This window comes from Dipodomys ordii, unplaced genomic scaffold, assembly GCF_000151885.1.
Source record: "Dipodomys ordii isolate 6190 unplaced genomic scaffold, Dord_2.0 Scaffold163, whole genome shotgun sequence".
Taxonomy (NCBI): Eukaryota; Metazoa; Chordata; class Mammalia; order Rodentia; family Heteromyidae; genus Dipodomys; species Dipodomys ordii.
In genome coordinates, this window is record NW_012267379.1 from 1,299,369 (window position 1) to 1,320,239 (window position 20,871).

The window sequence follows — 20,871 nt, forward strand, 5'->3', positions numbered from 1 at the left end:
AGCCTGAGGCCCTGGGTTCGATTCCTCAGCACCACATAAGCAAAAAGAAAAAAGCCGGAAGTGGTGCTGTGGCTCCAGTGGTAGAGCGCTAGCCTTGAGCTGAAGAGCTGAGGGACAGCGCCCAGGCCCAGAGTTCAGGCCCCATGACCGGACCCAAAAACAAAACAAAAAAAGGAGACTCCATTTAACAAGAAAAAGTCTGGGCACTGGTGCCTCATTGCCTGCAAACCTAGTTACTCAGGAGGCTGAGATGTAGGTTCATGGTTTAGAGTCAACCGGGGCAGATACGTCTGTGAGACTCTGACCTTTAGTTATCCACCAGAAAACTGGAAGTGGAGCTAAGGTTCAAGTAGCTCATTGGCCTTGAGCAGAAAAGCTCAGGGACGATGCCCGGGCCTTGAGATCAAACCCCATGACCGCCCCCCCCCAAAAAAAAGAGGAAGGTCAAAGGAGGGGGGGGAACAAGAAGAAAAACATGTAATTGAACTAGCAATCAGCCTCCTGACTTCCATCAGCATCAATGGAGGCTTGAGAGTGTGGGAGGAGGGTGTGCATTGAGACCGTTGACCCCGATGCCCGCCTGTTCATCTTCCCTTAGCCCTGTGCTACTTGATTTTGTTTTGTTTCTCTGATTAAGCCTGAGTTTGAGATTTCACCTCTCTCCTGGGGGGTAGTGTTCTCTATGAGTGACACCCAGCAGAAGAGAAAGTGGCTTGCTATTTTGTCAGAATTTGACTAACTTACAAAGATATGTCCCATGAATATAACTCCGTTTTGGAACACCTGTGCTGGAGTTTCTGCTTGGGGTGCTCCCTATTTATAATCCACAGTTTGTACTTGTGAGTCCAGCCACAGCCATACTTCATCAAATGCCCCAGCTGAGCACTGTGTCTGTTGGTGAGCAAGCTTCAATCCGAGGTGCCTATTTATTTCTAGTTCTGCTGTGGCCCTGAGTGTCATCCTTGCAGCTGCCACCGGTCTAGAGAGTTCATTTTCCATGGCAGACACATTCAGATGAACAATAGAGATAGTTTTCCTTTGTCCTGCAGAACCACACTCTCACCCAGCCTCCAGCCAGGGAGGGAAAGCCTTGTGAGTGCGTAGGCAGCTAGGAGGGAGGTCAGTAGGCCTGGGACACTGAGTTGTGGTGGAGGGAGTGAGTCCTGACTCTCCCAGTTCTGCCCTCTGACTGCCTTCTCCCTTGATTCCCAACAGATTGGCACACAGAATAGCCTGGAGCTTCTTGAAGATCCAAAGGCCGAGGTGGTGGATGAGATTGCTGCCAAACTTGGTCTGAGGAAGGTAGAGGGCTTTTGTCCGCCATGTGGCCTTCGGGGATCTGGGCTCTGTGGCTGGGGTCTGGGGTCTTGGGTGTGGGGGGAAGGGCATAGGTCAAGCATAGGCTAGACCTTCGCATGTGTTCATTGGCTGCTGATAGCTTGTATAATCCTTGACTCAGTGAGGTGGGAATATTTCCTTAAGTCTAAATTCATGGCTATGCGGGGGACTCATACCTGGACTCCTAGCACATGGAAGGCTGAGGCAGAAGGGTGGAGGCCAGGTATTCAAGGCCAGCCTGGGCCACATTGTGTGAGCCCCATCTCGCAAAACCAAACCAACATCAATAAACGGAATAAATACATCATCCCACCTAACAGCATCTGCCAGCCTCAGTTCCTGAGGACGCAGCGAGGCTGCAGCAGGGCTCAGCTCCTCACCCAGTCTGTCTGGTGCCTCCATCACCCTTCAGCCTCCTGCTCATTAATTTGGAATCTACTTGATTTATGGAAAAGTTAGAAGGCAGGAGGAGAATTATTTTTCTGAATGTTGACCTTGTTTTGTCTCAAATCCTCTTTTTTTTTGTCAGTCGTAGGGCTTGAACTCTGGGCCTGGGCGCTGTCCCTCTCAAGGCTAGCACTCTACCACTTGAACCACAGTACCACTTCTGGTTTTCTGGTGGTTTTACTGGAGATAAGAGTTTCATGGACTTTCCTGCCCGGGCTGGCTTTGAACCTCGATCCTCAGATTTCGGCTTCCTGAGTAGCTAGGATTATAGGCGTGAGCCACCAGTGTCAGGCTTGTCTTATATACTTGATAATAAGATGTTAGATCAGTGTTTTTGGCCTTTTCTCAGTACTGGGGTTGAGTTCAGGGCCTTGTTGCTCTGCTGGAGTTCTATCCCTTGAGCCACCCCTACCCATGATTTTGTTGATTATTTTGGGTACATTCTCATGGTCTTTTCTTCCTGGCCTGAAACCTTGATCCTTTAGATCTTATTGTCCTGAATGAGAATCACAGGCTTGAGCCACCAGGACTCAGCTGATTTTGTTTTTTGATTTTGTTTTTGTTTGGATGTTTTATTTTTGAGATAGAATCTTGATCTGTAGTCCATGCTAGCCTCAAAACTCAGGATAACCTGCCTCAGCTTTCCTGGTGCTGGGATTAAAGGTGTGTGTACCAACACAGCCAGCTACGTAGGAAGCCTAATTCTTGCTGGATTATCTGTCTCTGCCATTGCACCATAAGCTCCCTCCTTCCACATCTGGCTAGTTTCCTGCCCACCACAGTGCATGGCACAGCTGGTGCTGAGTAGTGGCCTTTGTAACGAATCAGTAAGTCCTGCATTTGTCCAGCCCAGCAGCACCAGCAGGAGCTGTGTCTTCCCAATGGGGCTTGAAGCACTGGTATGCCTGTTATCTGAGGAATTGTTCACAGTTCGCCTGGTTCCTGAGAACAGGCTTTGAAGATACTTGTCAAGCTTCCTGCATCATGTATTGTAGGGAGTTTTTGTTTGTTCGTTTGTTTTGTCAGTCATGGGGCTTGAACTCAGCTCAAGATGAGTGCTTTACCTCTTGAGCTACAGCACCACTTCTGGTTTTCTGGTGGTTTATTGGAGATAGGAGTCTCACGGTCTCTCCTGCCCGGGCTGGCTTTGAACCGGGATCCTCAGATCTCAGCCTCCTGAGTAGCTAGGATGACAGGCGTGAGCCGCCAGCGCCCGGCTTAGGGGAGTTATTTAAAAGATACATTTTCTTTTTTCATTAAGGTTGGTTGGATATTCACAGACCTCATCTCAGAAGATACCCGAAAGGGTACAGTCCGATATAGTCGAAATAAGGTGAGTTGGAGACTGGCTTGGCCTTGTGGCTGGTCTGGTCTTGGTAAGTGGAAGCAGAGTCTCTTGTTGAGTCTGTCCCATTGCTTTGCCTTCACAGGTTTGTGGGAGTGGGTGCGCTCCTGTTATGGGTGCTTTCAGATGAGCATCTGTACTGCTCAGCATTACAAGTGTGTGTCAGTGTGGAGTTGGAGATGCTGGTGGTTAGCTCTCAACGTTTTCCCAAGAAGAAATGGAAGTTTATTTTAATGCTGTGCTGTGAAGTTAGAGCACCTTCTTGTTTCAGGACACTTACTTCCTGAGCGCAGAAGAATGCATAACTGCAGGAGACTTCCAGAACAAGCACCCCAACATCTGCCGGCTTTCTCCTGATGGGCACTTTGGATCCAAGTTTGTCACTACAGTAGCCACAGGTATAAATGCCTACAGAACAGAATAATGTTGTAAATACTCCTGCTCTGTTAATGGTTTGCTTTTCTTTTCTTTTCTTTTTTTTTTTTTGTGTCCGGTCCTGGGGCCTGAACTCTGGGTCTGGGCGTTGTCCCTCAGCTCTTCAGCTCAAGGCTAGCGCTCTACCACTTGAGCCACAGCGCCACTTCTGGCATTTTTTCTTTTTGCTTATGTGGTGCTGAGGAATCAAACCCAGGGCCTCAGGCATGCAAGGCAAGCGCTCTACCACTGAGCCACTTTCCCAGCCCCTGGTTTGCTTTTCTTCCCAGCATTTTTCTTTCTTTCCTGATAGTACTGGGCTTTGAGCTTGCTAGGCAGATTCTCTACTCTTGCGGTCGGTCCATCCTTTGCTTTATTGCTTTATATTTTGGGGGCTTTGGTCTCATGCTTTTTGCCTGGGATTAGCTTCAGACTGTAGTCCTCCTGTCTGAGTCTCTGATACAGCAGGGACTGTAGGTACACAGTTAGACACCAAGGTTCTTTGTTGAGATGGAGTCTCAATAACTTTTTGCCTGGGCTCACCTTGAACTGTAGCCCTCTATTCCCACTCTCCCAATCCCCCCCCCCCCTTTTTATTTTTGGCTGGTCCTTGGGCTTGAACTCTGGGCCTGGGCTCTGTCCTTGAGCTCCTTTCTTTTTTTTTTTTAATTGTGAAAATACTGTATAGAGGGGTTACAATTACATGAGCAAGGTAGTGAGTACATTTCTCTCCTTTTTTTTTTTCTGCGTCTGGTTGTGGGGCCTGAACTCTGGGCCTGGGCGCTGTCCCTCAGCTCTTCAGCTCAAGGCGAGCGCTCTACCACTTCAGCCACAGTGCCACTTCCGGCTTTTTTCTGCTTATGTGGTGCTGAGGAATCGAACCCAGGGCCTCAGGCTTGCAAGGCAAGCGCTCTACCACTGAGCCACCTTCCCAGCCCCAATGAGTACATTTCTTATTAAGCATTGTTGCCTCCTCCTGTTTCCCCTTACCATCCCTTCCCTCCCATCTCTCCCCCACATGTGCGTGTTCCCCTCCCTCCCCCCCCCGTTCTTTTTTGCTTAGAACTAGTAAAAGACCTTCAGCTCATGGTGAGTGCTTTACCACTTGAGCCACAGCACTACTTCCAGCTTTTTTGAGTAGTTAATTTGGAGATAAGAGTCTTACAGACTTTTCTGCCTGGGCTGGATCTCAGATCTCAGCCTCCTGAGTAGCTAGGATTGCAGGTGTGAGCCACCGGTGCCCAGCTATCATCTCTTTCTATCTCTTGAGTATCTGGGATTTACAGACATGTCCTAGCAACTTTCTGTTTGGGAAAAAAGTTGTTTTTTTTTTTTTTTTTGGGTCCGGTCATGGGGCCTGAACTCTGGCCTGGTCACTGTCCCTCAGCTCTTCAGCTCAAGGCTAGCCCTCTACCACTTGAGCCACAGTACCACTTCTGGCTTTTTTCTGCTTATGTGGTGCTGAGGAATCGAACCCAGGGCCTCATGCATGTAAGGCAAGCACTCTACCACTGAGCCACCTTCCCACCCCTCTCTTCCTCTTTTTCTCCGTCTTTCTGTCTCATTTGTTTGTTCAAGTTGTATTAGTTTACAGAGGGGGATTTTTTTCATTTCTGCTGCATTGCATGTGTGTATTTTTACCAAGGGTTGAACTCAAGGCCTCACACTCTTGTTCAACTTTCTCTTTTAAATTTATTTTATTTTATTGTTGTCAGTCATGGGACTTGATCTCTGGGCCTCGGCGCTGTCCCTGAGCTCTTCAGCTCAAGGTGAGCGCTCTACCACTTGAGCTATAGCACCACTTCCATTTTTCTAGTGGTTTATTGGAGATAAGAGTCTCATGGTCTTTCCCACCGGGGCTGGCTTTGAACCTCGATCCTCAGATCTCAGCCTCATGAGTAGCTAGGATGACAGGCGTAATCCGGTGCCCAGCTTTTATGTTTATTTTTTATTGTCATTATAAAGGTAATATGCAGTTACACACGTCAAATAAAGCACATGTTTCTTTTTGGACTGTGTCACCACCCAACAGTACCTGCATGCTGCCTCCCACTCCATTCACCAGTTGTAAAGTTCACTTTCAGCGTAGTCTCTAGTGAGCACCATTGCTGCATTTGTTTACCCTTTTGTTCCTCCATATCTGTGTCTCCTCTTACATTCCCAAAGACATACAAATGAGCTCAGCTTTCTTGTTCATAGTTGGCACTCTTTATCACTTGAGCCATGTCTACACTCCAGTATTTTGTTGATTAAATAAAGATGGGGTCTTGTAGTTTTTTGCCTGGCCTGGCTTCAAACCACAATCCTTTGATCTCATCCTCCTAAATATCTAGCATTACAAGTTTGAGCTACAGATCTTCTTTGTAGATTGAATTTACTTTTTGAAGAATGATAGAAGATGTCTGCATTTTCCCTATGTTTTTATTTGATAATGAAAACCTGTAAAGCATACTCATCTGAATCAGTTAAGTCAGATTTATTTTCCCTGATTGTTTTGGAGTCCAGTGCTGAAGGTTGTGGTTTTGGCTAAGATTGAACAAACAGGGTCTACACAGGCTAATGTGAGAGAAGTCACACAGTAGGGCACAGAGACTCCAGGGAAATGGGTGCTGCACTCCATAAAGTGAGCCGAGGAATTGTGCTTGGTGCATAGCTCTCCCCTGCCCCACACTGTTTGGAGAAGGGAAAGGGTGTGTTAAGTCTGTTCCCAGCGTGGAGGCCTGCCCCTGTGACTCTGTGTCCCCTGTGTCGAGGTCTGCCCCCATGGCTTGGTGTTAATGTCCACATTCAGAATGCTGTGGTTCCGCATTCATTCTGAACGTGGGGATTGGTGGTGTAGGCTGCTAGTTTTTATGCCTGTCAGATCCTGCCTTCTTTTCTGGAATGTTTTGACATTCATTACAGATGTGGAAGTCTTAAGATGCATTAGGCTGTCTACAAGGAGAACAAAGAAGTAGTGTAATTCTTAAGTGTGTTACAGGTTACACGATGACAAGATGGCCTGATAGGAGACAGATGACCTAGAGCAGGTGTAGCAGCTCCCTCAGGCTGTCGTGCTGGCCTCCATGCTGGCCACCAGAGCCACGGTCTCCCAAGGTGCTCCGTGTGCTCTGTGTAGCCTGAGAAAGTCAGGTCCTTCCCTTGGCTCACACGCTAATGTACTCCTCAGAAACCAAGTGCACATTGAGACAGTGTAGATGTTTTGGTGGTTGTTTTTGAAATAGAGTTGATTCTAAGATCATCATAGGATTTTATTTGCCTGTACCCGATTCTTGTGTGACACTCCGCTGTACCTGGCATCTTCAGCTCCTCAATAAAAATTGTCAGTTCCCTGACATTGAGACAGCCAGAAGTATCCTCTGCTACTTCGAACTTCTTTTACTGAGAATGACTTGTTTTGGCCTCCTATGAGCTTCCATGGTAACCCAGCCTTTTTAATTACTGTTTCTATGGGGAAATTGTCCCATGGGCCAAAAGAACTGGCACATTTTAAAATTATAAATAGTTTCCAGCTTGGGGGTTGCACTTTGGATTATTGAGTCATACCTCTTGTTGGGAGCTTAGAAATTGTATGCATTGTTCTTGAAGGTTTTGCCTCCAAAAATGGCACGTACAGAAAGGACATAGAACTATTGAGACAGTGACTAACTTCTTTCTAGTTCCTAATTAATGCAACCCGGGGCCTTGAACATTAAGCACGTGCTCTACCCCTGCTCCGCTAACCCCATTTACTACATGTTCTTCATTCAGTGTCCTTTTGTATCTGGATGCCTGTTCTCATTATCACCTTTTCCAGCTGCAGACTGATGATGCATTGTGATCCAGATCCTCACCCTTGACACTGCTTTTGTGACTCCAAATCCAGGGTGCTATTTGCCATGTATTAGAGTCCCCTGACAGGGAAAAGTGGGACTCTGTGGAGGTGCTAGAAAATGCACTTTCTGCAGTCCCGTTCCCAAATCCCTTGTTAAGAGAGGAAGGTGTCATCCTCATGAGCCTTCTTAGAAGCTGTGGGCCGCGGCAGGCTGCCCTCCACACTCCACTGGTGTGGTTATGTGTGGCAGCTTGCTTGAGGGAGCTGGAGAGGGTCAGGAAGGCTTTTGCGTTGTGGAGATGGACATATCTCCTGGTCTTCCTCACTTGGTTCCTGGGCGTGAACAGGACTTTCTGAGGATCTCATTTCAAAGCCAGAAGCACAGCTCAAATACAACCGCAGCTCCATCCTTCTTCTCAGAGCCTGAAGTCCACCTCTGTGAGTGCTCCATGCCAGAAGCTAGATGGGTAATTGGCCCAGTGGCCTTGGCATCTCACTCTGCGTGTGGCTCAACAAGATTAAGCCAACTTGAGAGGACAGGGCGTTATTCCTGTTCTGCCCAGGGCCTGACATTTCCATTTCTATCTTGGTGAAATGTCTTTGGAGACTACCATGAGACTCAGGTTGCAGGGCTGACTGGCCGACTGGCTGATTGATTGGCTGGCAGTACTTGGGGTTGAATTTGAGGCTTGCTAGGCAGGTTCTCTATTACTTTTTTTTTTTTTGGTTAGTCGTGGGACCTGAACTCTGGGTCTGGGCGCTGTCCCTCAACTCTTCAGCTAAAGGCTAGTGCTCTACCACTAGAGCCACAATGCCACAAAACCATTTCCACCCAGGCATGGTATTGCACATCCATAATGCCAACACTCAGGAGTCTGAGGCAGGAGGATCATCAGCTCAAGGCCAGCCCAGGCTACATAACAAGAGTCGTCTAAAAAAATCAAAACGAACCATACTGGAGATTCTGTCTTATTTATTCCTCTATACCTGTCACACTCCTCCCCTTCAGGTGAATCTACCCACTCCCGTTCTTCTTCACTCAGATGCTGACTGAAGCTGGTAGAACTAAGGGCTTTGTCCTTATATATTGGTATTGCTACAAACTGGAGGCCATGTACTTGATGCACAGCTTTGGAGCATTGGAGCAGATTTTGCAGTCTGGATTTGGGACTCTGTGCGTGGGGCCTGTGACTGTAGAACCATACTCTTACAATTTGTCCTATAGCTGCCAGCCCAAGACAGACTCCTGAGCTTTGTTTCTATTGTTCAGAAGAGTAAAAAACATAGGTTGGTTCTGAATGTCTTAGTAGATTCTCTTTGAAAGTCTGTCTCTTGCAGGTGGTCCAGACAACCAGGTCCATTTTGAAGGATACCAGGTGTCCAATCAGTGCATGGCGCTGGTCCGTGATGAGTGTCTACTACCATGCAAGGATGCTCCTGAGCTCGGCTATGCCAAGGAGTCCAGCAGTGAGCAGTACGTGCCTGATGTGTTTTATAAGGTACAGACATTTCATTCTACAAATACAGTGGGACCTTTACTTGGCCTCCTCCAGTGCTGGTGATTCTGGACTAATACTCACTTGTCAGTTACTGTGTTTTGGGGTCCTGCTTGTTGATTGAGGGGCCTGTCATATTTCTGGATCTTGTTATCAGCTATTTAGGCATTGATGGCATTGAGAGCAACATGCTCTGAATTTAGATAGGTGGCATCAAATCAGACCGCTGCAAGTAATGTTACTTCTAAAGTTGAAAAGGCGATGAAGGATGGATGAGACTATTACTAGGATTCCGTATACTATAACCCCTGTATTTATGATTCTTCTCCTTGGGAGGTTCTTTTTGTGTTTGTGTGTGTGTGCCAGTTGTGGGGCTTGAACTCAGGGCCTGGGCCCTATCCTTGAGCTTTTTAATTTTTTTCCTCCTCAAGGCTAGTGTTCTACCACTTGAGCCACAGCACCACTTCTGGTTAATTGGATATAAGAATCTCAGACTTCCTTCCTGGGCTGGCTTCAAACTGTATCCTTAGATCTCAGCCTCCTGAGTAGCTGGGAATACAGGTGTGACCCACTGGTGCCTAGCTCTTGGGAGATTTTTTTTTTTTGGTCAGTCATGGGGCTTGAGCTCTGGGCCTGAGTGCTGTCCCTCAGCTCTTCAGCTCCAGGTTAGCGCTATAGCAGCACTTCCAGTTTTCAAGTGGTTTATTGGAGATAAGAGTTTCACGGACTTTCCTGCCTGGGCTGGCTTTGAACCGTGATCCTCAGATCTCAGCCTCCTGAGTAGTTAGGATTACAGGAGTGAGCCACCAGCGCCCGGCTTCTTGGGAGATTCTTGCTACACACATTGGGCTACTTGAACTTACTCCACATTTTATTGATGCTCTGTTCATTTAGTTGTCTTTTTTTCCTATATGTTTCTATTTTGTCTTCAGATTCATTAGTAATCTTCTAGACTATTATACTTTCATTGCTAGGAGTTTTTCCTCTTTCCCTCTCTTACCCTTCTGTGCCTTTCCTTCCTCTTCCTTTCCCTCCCTTCCCTGGCCTACCAGTATTGGGGGTTGAATTCAGTCCTTCCCCTTCCCCTTCCTCTCCCTCTCTCCCTTCCTCTTTCCATGAGACTGGGACTCAGATTCACTGACACATGCTTTTACTCATTGTTTGGCATTCTACCTCATGGGTCATGCTTTTGCTGGTTAGAGATAAGTGTCTCAGACTTCTCTGCCTAGGCCGACTTGGAGCCTTGATCCTCAGATCTCAGCCTTCTGAGTAGTTAGGTTTATAGGTGTGAGCCACCAGCACCTGGCTTAATTTTGTCATTTCTGTTTCCATATTTTTAACTTAACCTCTGGAGATAGAGGATACAATTGGTGAGTGTTCTTATGTTTCTATCATTGTTCTCTGTTACCTGTTTGTGGAGCAGTCTTGTTTGATCTTTCTTCAGAGACTGTACTGGTCTCTGTATCTTCATCATCCTCCCTCTGTGTGAGTTTGTAGTGTGTGCCGTGCTTTGTGTAGGAAGCCAGGGATTCCACAGTATTTCTACTAACTAGGGCCCCTCCACCTGTGGGGGTGGCGTGCTGGTCGTCTGCCACTGCATGACTTCCTCTAGGCTCCTGTGTGTTTCTTTGGTCGGTTGTGGGGCTTGAACTCTGGGCCTGGGCACTGTCCCTCAGTTCTTTTGTTCAGGGCAAGCACTGTACCACTTGAGCCACAGTGCCACTTCTGGTTTTCTAATGGTTCATTGGAAATAAGAGTCTCATGGAGGGGGGAGGGTAGGTGGGAGATGGGAAGGGATGAGAAGGGGAAACAAAGGAGGAGGCAACAATGCTTGATAAGAAATGTACTCATTATCTTGTCCATGTAATTGTAACCCCTCTGTATGGTATTTTCACAATTAAAAAAATATATATATATGTATATGTATATGTATATATATATATATACACATATATATATATATATATGAGAGTCTCATGGACTTTCCTGCCCAGGCTGGCTTTGAACCTCGATCCTCAGATCTCAGCCTCCTGAACGGCTAGGAAGGATTACAGGTGTGAGTGAGCAGTGCCTGGCAAGCCTGTGCTTTTTTGTCAGGTGACATCGCTTTAAGTCTCCTGGGCTCAGAAAGGATATGGGAAGTAGAGTGTGTCTGTCAGAAGTGTTTGGTTCGCTGGGTCTTCTTGGCTCACTCCTTTAATCATAGCTACTCAGGAGGCTGAGGTCACATTTTGATACTGGCAAAATAATAATTGTTAACTGTGTTTTGTTTGATTCCTCTCATGGTGGCTTAATTAGGCTTACAAGATTCCTGCCCTTTGTGCCTGAAGATTTTGCTAGCTCTGTGGAGAACAGCATGGTGTTTGAAATCCCCATGTCCCAAATCCCCATCGTCCTAGTCTTTTGTGGAAGCTGGAGTCCAGGCTGGTCCTTATCTCCTGCAGTTATAATCTCTGCCAAATGTTGTGGGGAGGACATCCCTCTTAGTGTCACCAGGGCCTCTGGCTGGCGTTGCCTCTGGGCAGCTCTGCCCTCCTCCTGTCCACGCCTGAACTGTCTGAACCAAGCCAGCACCCTCCCTCACTTCCCTGTGGGTAATTAGGCTTACAAAGCGAGGCTCTCCCAATACCTTTCTTCCCTTTGTAGCCATGTGGATGATCACTTATCCGAGGATTGTTTATTGAAAGAAAGCACTCTCTCCTTTCCTTGTAACTTTATGATACATCTCTGTCATCGTACATCATAGGATAGCCTTTGAGGTTATACCACATGGAAGTGTATCCTTGATGTTTCCAGACTTTTCCAGGGCTGTGATCTCCCCTCAGGACTTTAAGTGCTTCGCTTAGTGCTGCAGTGTCTCCCGGAAAGCTCTGGGTTTGTTTGGGAAGGTCTTGCCCATTGAGGCTTGTCTAATCATTCTTAGGTACTTCATTTTTCAACACACTGCAAAATAGCGGCACTTTAAAAACTATGCCTTCAAACTGTTGCTGTTTGAAATGCGTAAATTTTGCATCAACAGCTCTGCAGCTGAGTTTTTCTATGCAGACATCTGATACAGGGAGGAGAGTTAGTTTCTTCCTTCATGTTTGTTTGGCATAATGTGCTGCTTAGTTTCCCAGCACGTTTTTTTTTGGGGGGATCAGTCATAAGGCTTGAACTCTGGGCTTGAGTGTATCCTACTCAGCTCTTCAGCTCAAGGCAAGCACTCTCTACCTCTTGAGCCACAGCGCTACTTCCGGTTTTCTAGTGGTTTATTGGAGATAAGAGTTTTACGTGGATCTACTTTCCTGCCCCGGCTGGCTTTGAACTGTGATCCTCAGATCTCAGCCTCCTGAGTAGCTGGGATGACAGGCGTGAGCCACTGGCACCCAGCTCTCCCAGCACTTTTAATGAAGGTAGCTGGAGTATTATCTTGCTTTTCATCTTATAGGAAGAGCTTTCAGATTTCATCATTAACTAGAGTTTGCCAGAGTTAACTAGAGTCTTTGTCTTGTTGTTGTTGTTTAATACTTTCTATCAGGTTGGATTTTGCTGCTGCTTTATTTTTTTTAACTTGGACTGGAGTTTGAACTCAGGACCTGGTGCTTGTTTGGTTTGCTTGTTATTATGACTGGTGCTCTAGCACAGATGCCAGACCTCCAGCCTGACCTTTTGCTGATTATTTTGGAAATGGAGTATCACTGTCTGTGCTGGCTTTGAGCCTTGATCCTCTTGTTCTCAGTCTCCTGAGTACCTAGGATTGATTACATGCATGAGCTACTGACATAGCTTGGAATTTACTTTGTCATTTCCATGTTTCATTGTATACTTCTTGCACTTTAGAATTGTGTTCCCTCTTGTCATGAAATAGTTATTTCTTTAATCATCTGTTATTTTTATAGTTTCATCTGCCCTCGGTGAATGCAGGTAGGAAATACGTCCTCAACATCTTGCAGCCCTGTAGAATTTGAGATCCTCATTTATGATGCTTCAGCAAAATATCAGTCAGAAGAAAGAGAAGTGTACAATCAAACACCGAAGTAATCTCTTTGGCTTTGGTCCTCTTGTGGACTTTGGTTTTATTTAAAATATACTTTGTAAATGAGCTGCAACAGTGTTTACCTGAGGCTGCTGACACCATGTTTTGTTTTGTTTTTTTTTCTCCCGGTTGTGGGGCCTGAACTCTGGGTCTGGGCGCTGTCCCTCAGCTCTTCAGCTCAAAACTAGTACTCTACCACTTGAGCCACAGCATCACTTCCGGCTTTTTTCTTTTTGCTTATGTGGTGCTGAGGAATCAAACCCAGGGCCTCATGCATGCAAGGCAAGCGCTCTACCACTGAGCCACGTTCCCAGCCCCAGCTATGGTTGTTTTGCAGTCATAAACACTGGAACAGTTGAATAGTGAATCAGCAAGGGGACGCTAAATTATACTGCATCTCCATGGCAGAATGCTGTAGAGATGTGAGGTAGAATTCCTGATGTGAATTAAAAGTGAAACTGTAAATATCCCACAGTTTTGTGTTTTGAGGACGTGTCAGTGTTTGCACATGTTCAGTGGGAGGGTTTCTTGTGCACAGCTCTGTTATTTACCCCATGCGACCAGGGAAGCAGGTAAAGCAGTGGGCACAGAGACCCTAAGGCTGAAGGAGTTTGAAGGCCTGAAATGCAGTGCGTGGTGTGTGTTCTTTGAAAAACAGGCACACATGGAGGCTAGGAGGCTATGAGTGGACGTCAGTCTCCTCCTAAGAATGGTGTTTTATCTCTTTAGATGTCTTCCCTCCTGTGTGTGTGCATGGCACGTGGTTCCCCCCCCCCCCCCCGGCTCCATACATGTCTAAATTCAGTGAACTCAGGACTTTGTGTTCTCACTTGACTTATTTGCTCAAGGCTGGTGCTCTACCACTTGAGCCACATTTCCATATCCAGCATTTTTTTTGTCAGTCATGGGGCTTGAACTCTGGGCATGAACACTGTTGCTCAGCTCTGCAGCTCAAGGCCAGTGTTCTACCACTTGAGCTACAGCACTACTTCTGTTTTTTTGGTGGTTAATTGGAGATAAGAATTTCACGGACTCTCCTGCCTGGGCTGGCTCTGAACCATGATCCTCTGATCTCAGCTTTCTGAGTAGCTGGGGCATGAGCCACTCACTCCCACTTTTTTTTTCTCTCTCTGTCTCTCTCTCTTTTTTTTTTTTTGTGCCTTGCTTCGGGTCACTGTGGAAATCCCTCTTCAGCTCTCCATGTCATGAGATACTACACAGGGTCCTCTCACCACAGCATCCTGGAACCCCAGGGCTGGGAGTGCTCCCACCGGGTTAGGCTTTCTGCCGGCAAGAGATACCCATGGCAGCTAGAGATACCCATGGCAGCTAGAGATACCCATGGCAGCTAGAGATACCCATGGCAGCTAGAGATACCCAGAGATACCCATGGCAGCTAGAGATACCCATGGCAGCTAGAGATACCCATGGCAGCTAGAGATACCCATGGCAGCTAGAGATACCCTTGGTGTCTGTCTTGGTCCCATGTCTTTTTTTTTTTTTTCTTCAGTTGTGGGGCTTGAACTCTGGGTCTGGGCTTGTTCCTCAGCTCTTCAGCTCAATAGCACTCTACCACTTGAGCCACAGCACCACTTCTGGAACCCAGGGCTTCATGCATGCAAGGCAAGCACAGCTTCCCAGCCCCAGCATTTCTTTTCTAGTGCTAGGGATTGTAGGCAAGCATACTACCACTGAACTACACCTCAGCCCCACCCTGGTGCAGAGGAGCCCACCTTCATCTGCCTCTGTCACTTCATTCAGCACAGCCTCCGCATCTGCACTCACAGAGTGTCTTGTGAGGTCTGGGGAATGCATACAGTGCTAGCAGGTGTAAGGATGTCCCCGTGCCAGATGACGTGTGCGTGCTCAAGGCATTGGCAAGACCCCTCTGTACACAGGGTGCGCTGGAGCTTTGTTCAGATCTAGCCCCCATCCCATTGTGCCCTTGCAGTATAGCTAGCTCTTCTGGGAGGGACCCTGCCCTCCCACATACGGGTTTCCATCAGCTTCATGGTGATGAGTTAAAGGGTAGCTAGGGGCTGCACCTGGAGTTTGGCCCCTCCTCTCTGTCCTTGCCAGGGTCTTGAACAGAAAACATGAGTTGGGTCTGAGCATGCCCTGAACCTGTACACCAGCACCCGGGTGAGGGGAGGAGCACTATGCAGCCCTGAGCTGAGAACAAGCCTCCTGTAGTCTGCCTCTACTAGTTCTTGAGATCGCTGATCTCGGTAACCTTCCGTTTTTCATGTGCTGGGACTTCGGCCTTTCAGCTTCTCCAGGCCCTGTATTTGCGAGGCCTTGGTCCATGTGAGGCGGTTCATGTGGGGTGAGGTGACCCCAGACCTGTAGCAGCAAGCGCGTCGCACCTGACCCTTTCCACTGAGCCTGTGTGGGGTGGGGCGGCATCCCAAAACTTAGGCTGGGAAGGGTGGGCTCATCTCCACTCCTGGGGAGCTGTGTGTATATCCAGTTTTGCCAGAATGTGGTTGGTGGTGGCGGCAAAAAGATGAGGAAGGTGGTTTTGGAGCGTTCCCACAGAGAGAGTCTGGAGAAGACTTTCCGACGGTCTTAAGTACCAGATGCTGTGTTGCCTGCGTGCGGGTGGCAGGGCAGAGCGGCGGGATGGGACCGCCATTTTGAGATGTGGAGACCAGGAAGGAGGTCTTGGTTGTAGAAGGATCATACTAAGGTGCAGGGTGGCGCAGACCCCGTTCTCCAGAAGGCCTTCCAGGGTGCACATGGCATGCAGGCACACTGGCACGAGCCTGGAAGCAAACCAGCCTCTGGTGGCCAGGCAGGACTTACTGCCAGAGCAGAGCCCCAGGCTGAGGAGGGCACGGTGAGTCCAGCGGCAGGCAGAGCTGGCGTCCGAATAGGGACCAGGACACTGCTGTGCTCGGTGTGGGCTGAGGACTCCACTCTCAGAACCAAGTGCAAAGCTCCGAGGGAGGCTCTAGGACGTTGTAAGGCGCTCTCCTCAGGCTTGTCCTAGGAGGATGTAGGAGGCAGGAAAGTTCCAGAGGCTGCCAGAGGTGTGCTCCCAGCAGGAGGGGAAGAGGTGGCAGGCGCCCGGGAAGGCAGGGTACAGTCCCTCAAGTAGATAGCATTGCTCCGGGCAGCTGGCTGGAGCGGGAGAAGGGGCTCTGGGTCTCTGATGGCAGGGCTAGAAGGGGCTGCAGAGTCCTGCCCTCCACGCCCTGCAGGCTCTGCCAGCCCGTCTCAGGGAACACCCTGGGGTGTGCACTGTTCGCCCTTTTCACGTACTTTGGTATTTGCAAGTTGATTTGTCACTTTTGCATTCATTTGAGGGTTTTTTTTTTTAAGTTAATTTTGCCAGTCCTGGGGGGTTTGAACTCTGGGCCTCAGCGCTATCACTACACTCCTTTTGCTCAAGGCGAGTGCTCTACCACTTCAGCCACAGCGCCACTTTCAGCCTTTTCTGTGATTAATTGGAGATAAGAGTTTACAAACTTTCCTGCCTGGGCTGGCTTCAAACCAAGATCCTCAGATCTCAGCCTCCTGATTAGCTAGGATTATAGACATAAGCCACCAGTGTCCAGCTTTTTAATTTTTTTTTTAATTTAAAAATTTTTATTTTCTTTTGCCAGTCCTGAGGCATGAACTCAGGGTAGTTCGTAGTATTTGTATTTGTTAATTGTGGAGCTTTAAGCTCAGGGCCTGGTACTATACCTGAGCTCTTTCACTCAAGGCTAGACCTTTACCACTTTGAGGCACAGCTCCACTTTCAGTTTTCTGGTGGTTAATGGAGATAAGAGTCTCATGGACTTGCCTACCAGGGCTTGCTTTGAACTATGAGCTGAGGACCTCAGCTTCCTAAGTAGCTAGGATTACAGGTATAAGCCACTGGCACCTGGCAGATTTTGTTGTTGTTGTTGTTGCAAACCTATGCCAGATTTTAATTTTCCTTGTATTTTTATATAAAGGTGGATTAAAAAAAAATCTTATTTTTGGTTGTTGTTGGTCATGGGCTTGAACTGGCCTGTGTGCTGTCCATGAACTCTTTGCTCAAGGCTAGCGCTTTGCTACTTTGAACCACAGTGCCACTTCCAGATTTCTGGAGGTTCACTGGAGATAAGAATCTCATGTAGGGCCGGGCGCTGGTGGCTCACGCCTGTAATCCTAGCTACTCAGGAGGCTGAGATCTGAGGATCCCGGTTCAAAGCCAGCCCGGGCAGGAAAGTCCGTGAGACTCTTATCTCCAATGAACCACCAGAAAACCGAAGTGGCGCTGTAGCTCAAGTGGTAGAGCGCTCGCCTTGAGCTGAAGAGCTGAGGGACAGCACCCAGGCCCAGAGTTCAAGCCCCACGACCGACAAAAAAAAAAAAGAATCTCATGTATACACAATGGAATTTGCTGCCTCCATCAGAAAGAATGACATTGCCCCATTTGTTAGGAAATGGAAAGACTTGGAAAAATTATATTAAGTGAAGTAAGCCAGGCCCAAAGAAACATAGGTCCCATGGTTTCCCTTATTTGCAATAACTAGTATACGTCTGAGTCAAGTAGAAAAGATCAGATAAGTTGATGTTAGGGAAATGAACCCTAAGATATGTATTCAAATGTTTTTTTTCTTTCATGTGATTGTTTCTAACACATTTATAAGATTATTTCTTTGTTGTTTTGTATGTCCCTCCCTCACAGTATAACTCCTGATTTCGCTGTATTTGATGTTGTTATAATTTGTGGAGGAGAAGGGAAAAAACAAATCATTTTATTATAAATAGGGATACAGGTGGACCCATTGCAACAATGAGATGTACAAGTCGTTATGTCAAAAATGAACTTTACAACTTTGGTGGGGAGGGGGAGGATGGGATGGGAAGGGGAAATAAAGGAGGAGGCTACAATGCTTGATAAGAAATGTATTCATTATCTTGCCCATGTAACTGTAACCTCTCTGTACAGTATTTTCACACATATACACACACACAAAAACTCGGGGCTGGGAAGGTGGCTCAGTGGTAGAGTGCTTGCCTTGCATGCTTGAGGCCCTGGGTTCGATTCCTCAACACCACATAAGCCTTAAAAAAAAAAAGCTGGAAGTGGCGCTGTGGCTCAAGTGGTAGAGTGCTAGCCTTGAGCTGAAGAGCTGAGGGACAGCGCCCAAGCCCAGGTCCCACGACCGGACTCCAAAAAAAAAAAAAATTTTTCATGGACTTTCCTGCTGGGACTGGCTTTTTTTTTTTGGTGGGTCATGGGGCTTGAACTCTGGGCTTGGGCACTGTCCCTGCGCTCTTCAGCTCAAGGCGAGCACTCCACCGCTTAAGCCAGAGCCCCACTTACAGTTTTCTAGTGGTTTATTGGAGATAAGAGTCTCATGGAGTTTCCTGCTGGGGCTGGCTTTGAACCGAGGTCCTCAGATCTCAGCCTCCTGAGCAGCTAGGATTACAGGCGTGAGCCACCGGTGCCCGTGAGCCACCGGTGCCCGGCTGGGGACTGGCTTAGAACAGCAATCCTCAGACCTCAGCCTCCTGAGCAGCTAGGATTACAGGCGTGAGCCACCAGCGCTCAGCTCAGCAATGGAGGTTTACATTTCCCAGATGTTTGTTCAGGTGACATAATACTGCCATAGGGGGCTGGTACCCTAGGCCAAGGTTCCTTGTTTCCCCAACCCAGTTGCACAGCCCCATTCCAGGAAGGGATTTTGTGTCCCTAGAATGTGAATGTAGTTTTTGTTTTTCCCTTGCAGAGCAAATGGCAAATGTACTGTCAGGGCCAGGGCTTGAGCGTCTGGTCTAGGAAACACGAGTTGGGTCTGGATGTGCTCTGCGCTTACCTACCAGTTCCAGGGTGAGGGACAGAGCATAGGGCAGCCTGGAGCCTGAGCTCTAAATGTACACTGAATTTACTTCCTGCTAGATCTTTGGGGTAAACGTTGTGACCTATCCTGTCTACTGTGTATGGGGGCAACTGTGATGTGTGCAGTTGCGACCACCAGCTAGTCCTTTGTCAGAAGCATCTTTCAGTGGACCAGGCACAGCAAGTGCCTAGGGTGACTTGGGTACTCCTGGGTTGAGACACTACACTGTGTGTTCCCTTTTTTTTGGATCAGTCATAGGGCTTGAACTCTGGGCCTGGGCGCTGTCCCTGAGATCTTCAGGTCAAGGCAAGTGCTTTACCACTTGGAGCCACAGCATCACTTCTGGTTTTCTGGTGGTTTATTGGATATAAGAGTCTCACAGACTTTGCTGCCCGGGATGGCTTTGAACCATGATCCTCAGATCTCAGCCTCCTGAGTAGCTAGGATGACAGGTGTGAGCTGGTTCTGAGCACTCCTCAGACCAGTGCTGCACATGCCACTTACCCATCCCGCATGTCTCCACAGAGAGGCTGCGTGCTCAGAGCTTCACCCTCTTTCTCTGGCCAGTGAGCCACGTCATTTTGCCACGAAACCCATACGTATGCTGTGGGTAACAAAGGTCTTGATCCCTGCCTTTGCTTGCTCTCAGGACCAGAGCACCGATGCAACCGGATGCATCCAGCAACCAGATGTGGCCTTGCAGGGAGTGGGTCATGGGGAACACAGTTTCTGACACTCTGGTGCCTTGCCCCAAGCAGTGTTAAAACTGCTGACACGTTGGTGGCTGGCATTCTAAGAATTAAGACATCTTCCTCCTAGCATATTCTGTCTGACATTTGCTAAAGCCCATAAAAAAGTAATTGCCTTTTAAAATGGTGTGTTGGGTTTGAAATTGGCTGGCAAGAGCATTGCAGTGAAGGCACAGAGGAGGGGGCGAGCTGGGGGAGGCGGCGGTGGAGGTGTACGTTAAAGAGGGCGCAACACCTTTATTTTCTTGGGGAGCAGAAAAGGTACAGTTGGGTAGTTACGTTTAAACGAGGATAGCATGACAAAGAACAAGAGAGAGAGGGGGGTGTTTAGCAAGAAAATTCCCTAGAGGGGAAGATTAAAGTGAACAGGTGCTGGAAAAATGTTTCTGCATATTAGAGCTTAATTAGATTTGAAGATGAATTCCAGATGGGCTAATTATGTGTGAGTTGTTGCAGGTTATATCTTGTAGGGGCAATCTTGTATTTTTGGAAGTGGTGATTTAGTTTGATTGGATTTGATTCCTGCCTCTAACAGTATCTTCTCCATCATGGAACGGCCTCCATCATGAAAGGGGCACAGGAGCCCCTTCAGCAGGTCCACCTTTTTGAGGCCCTCTTGTAGCTCGTAGATTCATGGAATGCTGTGTATGAAAAGCAAGTGATCCTGGGCTGGGAAGGTGGCTCAGTGGATATCCTTTCTGATAGGTGAGTTGTTGTGAATGAACACCTTTTTATTGTATTGTAAAGATGCTGTACAGAGAGTTATAGTTACATGATGGATGAGTAAAATTCCATTGTGTATATGCACCACATCTTCTCGATCCACTTGTCTGTTGTCGGGCATCTGAGCTGTTTTCCACAGCTTGTTTATCATAAATTGTGCAGCTGTGAACATGGGTAGAAGTCTAACACTGGTATTGCTTTATATCATTGGATAGTTCTATGTTTACTTGTTTACTTTTGGGTTTTTTTGGTGCCAGTAGTGGGGCTTGAACTCAGGGCCTGGGCTCTGTTCTTGGTCTTTTTTGCTCAAAGCTAGAGTTCTACCACTTGATCCACAGCTACACTTCTGGCTTTTTGGTGTTAGTTGTGGATAAGAATCTCACAGACTTGAACCACAGTTCTCAGATCTCAGTCTCCTGAATAGCTAGGATTACAGGCGAGAGTCACTGGCACCCAGCCTGTGTTTAATAACTTGAGGAATCTCCAGACCACCTTCCAGAAGGCTGCCCTAGTTCGCACTCCCACCACCAACAAGAGTCCCAAGGTTCATTCCCCACCCACATTTGTTCCTGTTTGTCTTCTTTTTTTTTTAATTTTATTTATTTTTTGTGAACACACTGTACAGAGGGGTTACAATTACATGGGCAGGATAACGCGTACATTTCTTATCAAGCATTGCAGCCTCCTCCTTTGTTTACCCTTCAC

At 47.6% G+C, this 20,871-nt stretch overlaps 1 protein-coding gene across 1 annotated transcript in view; it reads left to right on the forward strand.

Annotated features, from left to right (window-relative positions):
- Nploc4 (nuclear protein localization 4 homolog (S. cerevisiae)) overlaps positions 1 to 20,871 on the forward strand; it is a 62,747-nt gene that overhangs the window by 23,309 nt on the left and 18,567 nt on the right. Inside the window, exons 9-12 of the mRNA XM_013033104.1 lie at positions 1,216 to 1,302; positions 3,047 to 3,118; positions 3,402 to 3,528; positions 8,697 to 8,857. Of these exons, the coding sequence (XP_012888558.1) occupies positions 1,216 to 1,302; positions 3,047 to 3,118; positions 3,402 to 3,528; positions 8,697 to 8,857 (447 nt within the window). The remainder of the gene's footprint in view (positions 1 to 1,215; positions 1,303 to 3,046; positions 3,119 to 3,401; positions 3,529 to 8,696; positions 8,858 to 20,871) is intronic.